Source organism: Bidens hawaiensis, unplaced genomic scaffold (assembly GCF_021521415.1).
Source record: "Bidens hawaiensis isolate Kalapana, Puna unplaced genomic scaffold, B.hawaiensis_p1.1 tig00039037_1, whole genome shotgun sequence".
Classification (NCBI taxonomy): Eukaryota; Viridiplantae; Streptophyta; class Magnoliopsida; order Asterales; family Asteraceae; genus Bidens; species Bidens hawaiensis.
This window is the reverse complement of record NW_027505587.1, coordinates 100,809-107,949: the sequence shown is the minus strand read 5'-3', so window position 1 is coordinate 107,949 and position 7,141 is coordinate 100,809. Positions and strand designations below refer to the sequence as shown.

General features: G+C 27.8%; 1 protein-coding gene across 1 annotated transcript; it reads right to left on the bottom strand.

Moving 5' to 3' along the window:
• Window positions 1-6,354: 6,354 nt before the first annotated feature.
• On the bottom strand, window positions 6,355-7,024 carry LOC143614108 (protein SPIRAL1-like 5). Its single transcript, XM_077087633.1, has 2 exons — window positions 6,758-7,024; window positions 6,355-6,448 (listed from the first exon to the last, which is right to left on the bottom strand). The coding sequence occupies exons 1-2, from the start codon at window positions 7,022-7,024 to the stop codon at window positions 6,374-6,376; spliced, it is 342 nt and encodes a 113-aa protein (XP_076943748.1). The 3' UTR covers window positions 6,355-6,373.
• Between the last annotated feature and the right edge of the window lie 117 nt (window positions 7,025-7,141).

The window sequence follows — 7,141 nt, the reverse complement described above, 5'->3', positions numbered from 1 at the left end:
GTTTATAACGTAAATCTTGTTAAGCCGTACACATGAAGCAAAAAAGAAATGTAAGAGGTCTAATTCGTCAAACCTAAAGATTGGTCCAATCTATTAATTTTAATGAGCATGTGATTTAGTTATTTCTAATTTTTATTATTTAATTTTACCTCATATACTCCAATTCTCCATATCTTCTGTTGTTACAGTTGTGTTAGTTATGGTTTGTAAATGTTATGAACCGTAATGTGTTGTTATGGTTTGTTATTTATGTGTTGTATGTTCATAGCATTGTTATAGGTGTGTTATTTTTTGTATTAAATGTGTTGCTATAGTTGTATTATTTTTGATTTCTAAACACTATGAACTCGAATGTGTTGTCATATATATTTTCTATTATTTGAAAATATTATGTGGATGTATTGTTTAATTTTAAGTGAGCTAAAATGGTTTTTTTTGGGCTTTTACACAGTTATATTTAAAGATTAGATGTAAGTGTTACGTGCTTGTGTTATTTTTTGTATGCTATATGTTATGTTTATGTTGTTATGTATTGTGAATGAACATATATGTTCATGTTCTGACTTCTGAGAATGGATCCACGTAAAAAAGGAGAATGAATATTACTAAAGAAACATCCTATAAAACTTTAACATATAAAAATTCCATAAATAAGGGTCAAATCAGTTACATAATTATATGATTTACCTAATAATAACTCTCAACAAATAAACATAAATACCCTTTATGAAGAAATAGATGGGATGTGTTGTGATTGGTTCCTATTGTTTTTACAAAAAATGTGTTTTTTACGAGATCCATATCCTCATTTAAGATATTTTATACACAAGCCAATATCCTTATATATTATTATTTTTATTTTCATAAATAGACTTACGACCTTAAAAATCGACTTTGATTTCTAAGATGAGCATGTCTTATGCGTCAAGGTTGTTTTTAATTATTAAAAAAAAGCTTGAATGAGACATGTGTTGGGGTTTTATTGAGAGGGTATGTTTGTTTTGAGTCCCATTTATGTTTGTGGGACTTGTTGCTATGATGGCTTTGTTCAGTTTAAAATTTATGTTTATATATATATATATATATATAAACGAATACATAAAAATCCTACGTGTCGCGATTTGGTCGCTCCTTTTTTTTGGAGTCACCAGATTTTCTTGATTTTTAAATTAAGGCTTCTTATACATTTGATCCGAATTTACGGGTATGGGTCTAATCAAACCCATATATTTCTTAAACGGGTTATAACATCTCATTAAATTAAAAACCAATCTCACCAAATATTTGATATAAAAATCCTATAAAGTAGGGATACTAAAAATTAATATCTGATTTATTTACAAATATATATTTTATTTATAACTATAAAATCACTTTTATAGTAAAAAAATAAACGGGTTTTGGGTCTCGTCAAACTCATATAACTTTTAAGTTGGGTTATAACACCTCATTAATTTGTGAAACATTTTATCATCAAAACATAAGTACATTATAAACTTTCATACAATAAAAAAATAAAATTTCAAAAAATAAATAAATATTAGAAATAAATAATATAAAAACAACCCCCGTAATACGGCGAATAAAAACTAGTATATATATATATATGGGATAGTTCAAGAGAGAAAGATATTATTGCAAGAAATGTGAGAAATGAATATGGACCACTAGTTTTGTTTTAAGTTTTAAATGCTTAAAGCTAAATAAAGAAATATTAATTATTCTCTTTCTTCAATTAATATAACTAATAAACCATAATACTTATTTATCTAATTAATATAACTAATTAAATTATCATAATTAGAAATATTAAGAACTCATTTATTTTTATAACTTTTTGTTTCTTGAATATTTATCATACACAAGTATAATTTATTCATACATTAAAATTTCTTTCTATCAAAAACTATTTCTTCCAACTCAATATATTAATATCTATCAACATACTTAGATTATGATGAATGATACCAAAAAACAATTTTACATGTGTTTGCATTATATATCAACAAAAAACATACAACTTACACAAAACGTATAATCTACACTTGTTCTAAGAATAAGACAACATATAACCTACACACGAAAAACATTTAACATACACACAAAATTCATCATCAATAAAATACACACCCACACGAAAACATATAACCTACACACAAAAAACATATAGCCTACACACGAAAATTTTATCTTATACAAATACAATTTATTCATACATTAATTTCTTTTCAAAACCAATTTCTTCAAACTCAACATATCAATATCCATCAACACGTAGTTACATTGTGATGAATAATACAAAAAAACTAGCTTACACCTGATTGCATTAAATGTCAATAAAAATATACAACCAACACAAAAACATATAACCTACACTTGTTATAAGAATAAGAAAACATATAGCTTACATACGAAAAACATATGACCTACGCATGTGTGTGGTATGTTTATCTTTGTGTAGTTTATATAATTGTTGATGTCGAATTACATATGTAAGTTATATGCTTTTTGTATGTTGTACGTTTTTACTGCTCAAAACAAGTGTATGTTATATAACTTTGTGTAGGTTGTATATTTATTGAACTTAAATACGTTGATATATGCTAATATATTGAGATTTTTTTAATATAAAGAAATAGTATTATATGAATAAATTGTATTTATGTTGAATAAAATGAAGAATGTGTGAATAAAATATACAACTAAAGTAGTGTTTTTATCTTTTTAATTATTATATTAAATTAGTTAGATATATTTATTATGGTTATATTAGTTGTATTAATTGGAGAGAGAGTGTGCATTATTATTGTATTTACATCTTTTTTGTTTATTTTTAAGCATTTAAAACTTAAAAAAAACTAGTGGTCCGTATTCATTTTTCACATTTCTTGCAGAAATAACATTTCTCTCTTGAACTTAAACATATATATAGAAAGATCATTTGAGAACTTAATAAGTTGTAAGCACTTTAAGAATTCAATATGGATCACACAATCAATTAAATGGATATTGAATATGTGGTTAAGAATAAATTTGATTAAAAAATTAATCAAGGGAGAGAATAAAGATTTTTAATGATTAAACAAGTTTAGATGTTAGTTACACGTGTGTAATAAGTCGATTCGGTGTGTAAAAATACTGTAATTTTTTACGTTACTTACACTTACATATTACATATGTGTAAAAATAATTCAAAAAAGAAAATTGTTAGTTGAGTTCTTTTGAGTTCATAAAACTCAAAATGGTTCTCAAAAGAAATCAATCATATATATACATAAACTTGTATTTTGAATTAACATATATTTTAAAATTATATTCATAAACATTGCAAGACATTATATTTTATTAGTTTAGATTAAGGGAGTGCATGGTTGTTATCAGATCAGTTTTGGGTTAAATCAGAACAGAAAACTGAAATTATAGTTTTTGATTTTAGGTTGAAAAAAAAGTTGACAAAAATTAATGAATTTAGGTCTAAGTTTTAACTTGGTTAATAATTACCTGATTGTTATATATTTGGACTAAAATACATGGGTTAAAATATATACTAAACTATCATAAATTACTTAAACTTTAAAATAAATTAAAAACAAAAAACTTTAAGTTAGGTTCGATTTTAGTTACACACAAAACCTAAGCTAAACCAAAAGTTTGGTTCCTGCGAAAACACAAAACAAACCCGTCAGCTTTTATTTTGATTTAGTTATTTCGGTTTCATAAACACTCCTAGTTTAAACATATTATACTATATATAAAGAGAAACCTAATGTTATAGTAACTTTAGTGTTCAATCAGTGGCTGATAAGTGATAGCCACTAAGTTTTTTTTTAAATATTTTGAAATCCGTTTATAAGTATTTATTCATTTGAAAATAATTAAAATAACAAAAAAAAAAAAAAGAAACTACTGTGGTGGTAATGTTGTAATGTTTCAACATGCATGTCATGAGTTCAAACCTTCTTTAGGCTGTTTTTTTTTTGTTTTTTTTTGTTTTTTTAAATAGATTTCATATTAAATCAAGCAACAAAAAAGTAAGGTGGTTTGGTGTTTCATTTTTTTTTATTTGTTTTAAGTACGTTATTTTGAGGAATTATCTTTTAGGCTTAGTTTTGGTACCCTAAAAAATATAGTCGATACCAACCGAATTCTCGCCAACTTACGAAAACGATACTCGGGTGTTACTAACACAGTACAGCCCGACACAACGCGCCGAATAACAACCTAGTTTATTTAACCTGATAGAGCAATAACTCAATACATTTAATATAGGAAATATGTATTTATTATTCACAATTCATATGGTCACATTTATAACTTGCATAGCTTTAAAATAATATAATAATAATCTTTGTTGCATTATATTAATATTCATCTCAAAGGATTTGAGCACGCGTATTAGTACGTGTAAACTATATAAATGATGCATATATAGGAACTAAGTTAATCTCTCTTTAATTTTTATTCATAGTTCTACTTTTTCCCCCACACTTGTGATAATACGTTAGTCCTTAAAAAGATACATACACTCCTTTGAGGTTGTTAAAATTTAATTAAATATAGGGCTAATATTTATAACTTGTTCGGGATAGATTAGTGTGGTTCTTCATGTTGTTTTCTTAATTATAACGTGCAAGTTGTATTAACTTTTGCTAACACCTAGGCTGTTTTTGTTAATTTGTTTGTTTTTTTCTTGGAAATCATTTTATGTTATTGCTTTAGAAAAACTTGAGATAACACAAAATTTTCAAAAGTTAGAACATTGTAATTTACATATTTTTAGGCATGTAAAATATATAATAAAAATGAAAGGACAACAAAAAGGAAAATGTACAATCTGTATATGATAAAAGAAAATAACTCATTTCAATTTCAATGAAGTAATTTAACTGTAATAAAAAGAAAAGAAAGAAATTAGTTTTGCTAACAAATATATTGAACTATAAATTCAAGATCACCCATAAATGCAATGGGTTCCGGTGAAGGTAGGTATGTTAATTTTTTGGGTGGAAAGTAAAAATGGATAGAATATCAATACCAGATGCATTTTAAAAATGAGGGGGTCTTGGAAAGTGCCCTTTATGCAATGACGAGCGCTCGAGTAAGTGGAGCATGTGTTATTATCTTGGTTTGTGGTGTTGGTCATATGGTAATTCCTAAGTAAATGGTGCAATGTACACCCGATTTATGTATTTGAGGTAAGGGACTTAAAGGAGCATTTAAATATAAGAGCACATGAGGGAAAAAAGAGCAATGTAGTTTATCATCCTCATGCCATGTTGGTGTTTGTGGAGCACACATAACAAGTCTCTTTTCTATAAAACGTGGGTCACAATAAGCCGAATATAAGAAGATATAAGACAGTTCTCATTCTTATAGGTAAAGAACGTGTGTTCGAGTTGGGGGTGGGTGGGTGGATGGGGTGGGGGGCAAATGATGGGGTTGAAAAGGGAATGTGTGTTCTCATTCTTAAACTGTAATTTTACTTTGTAAACATGTGCAATATGTAGTTGGTGTTGAAATAGGGTCTTGTATTTGCTGGCACTAGTGATTTGCTAGTTTCAGCTGTGATTTTAATAAAATACGGCCATTAAAAAAAGGAAATTTCAATGGGAACGTTCCGAAAATCACTTGGTAAAGATTGTAGTTCTCCACATTGGTGTTGTTAGATTAATAATATAATAGATCTTTATAAAAAGTGAATACTTTAAATTTTACCATAGCTTTGCTATTGGTGAGATATACTGAGAATGATGATGATGATCTTTATAAAAAGTACACATATTCATTTAGTCTTCCATCATCACCTGATGTCGTCGAAAACTAAATGATTGGTGTAACAATCGAACCTCGGTCACATAAAACACCAAGTTTCTTCCTTACCACTTCACCACCAGCTCATTAGCATACGTATATTTTTATTTACAGATTTTCTTTAAGAAGTTATATAATATTGTTTTTTTTAAATTAAGTTTAGCTTCTTTGAAAATAAAATTTCTCGGAGACTTCACAATAATTGTTTAACAATAATACACACGTTCGTTTCAAATTATTATCCTTGCTAGGTAAACACAAATAAGCACATTCTTAAAACGGAATATATATCTTTGTTAAACACAAGTAAGCACACTCTTAAAACAGAATATATATCTTTGTAAAACACAAACAAGCACACTCTTCAAACGGAATAATCACTTAACAATAATACACGCGTTCATTACAAACTTTTATCCTTGTTTATCACTCATAAGCACACTCTTAAAACGGGATATATATTTGAGGCTAGCTTGATTCATAAGCTCCAACTGGATACAAAGTCTCTCTTTTATTTCATGCATACGTATGTAATATATAATGTTTGAGATTATAAAGATCGTCACTTATCTCCAAACAAGTAGCCAAGAGATGAATCTCCACCAGGAACTGATTTAACCCTAGTTGATGGCCGACCCTATAATCATGGTAAACAAGCAAGTAATTAAGAAATGTTTAGGTTAGTATCCTAGTAGGTGGTTTAGTATTACAGTAAATAGTTTTTTGGCATTTTTTAAAAAGTTATCCTACTTCTAGACAATTCAATACCCGCGGCAGAACTAATGCCTAGAATTACAAGATCTTAAAAAAAAAGACCTGACAGTACTTAGGTGAATCTACTAATATATTTTTTTTAAAGAAATACTTTAATCCAAAGAGTGTATGAAATATTCATGTTTTTTACTTATGTAACCAAAAGATGATGAATATTAAGTGACCGACTTACACTCACTAGAAAACCTGTGGACTTATCACCATCTCCATGATATATGTAGTTCTTAACAGAGCCGGGGTCATCTTTCTTGGGAGGAGTTGGTGCTTTTTCCGGTGACTTCTCTTCATTGTTGTCGGTGCCATAAGGCGGTTGACAAACTGAGGATGACGGAACTTTAGATTGATCATTTTGTTGTTGCACTAATATGTCTTGATCAGAACCAAACAAGTACCCAAAAGAACTAGGCCCTCCACCAGAACTGCTCATCTTATTCATCATTGATACCCAACCCTAGAAACCTCAGGCCAATCTGTGTTTCTTGTATAATTTTCACCTGGTCTCTAACCTAGTTATATATATATATATATATATATATATATATATATAGACTTGGAA

What these genes read in the sequence shown, in the direction of transcription:
- LOC143614108 (XM_077087633.1), bottom strand. Translation starts at nt 7,024, where the DNA reads ATGATGAATAAGATGAGCAGTTCTGGTGGAGGGCCTAGTTCTTTTGGG. An exon ending in CCACAGGTTTTCTAGTGAGT is followed by an intron (nt 6,449 to 6,757) that starts GTAAGTCGGTCA and finishes CCATGATTATAG; the next exon opens with GGTCGGCCATCAACTAGGGT.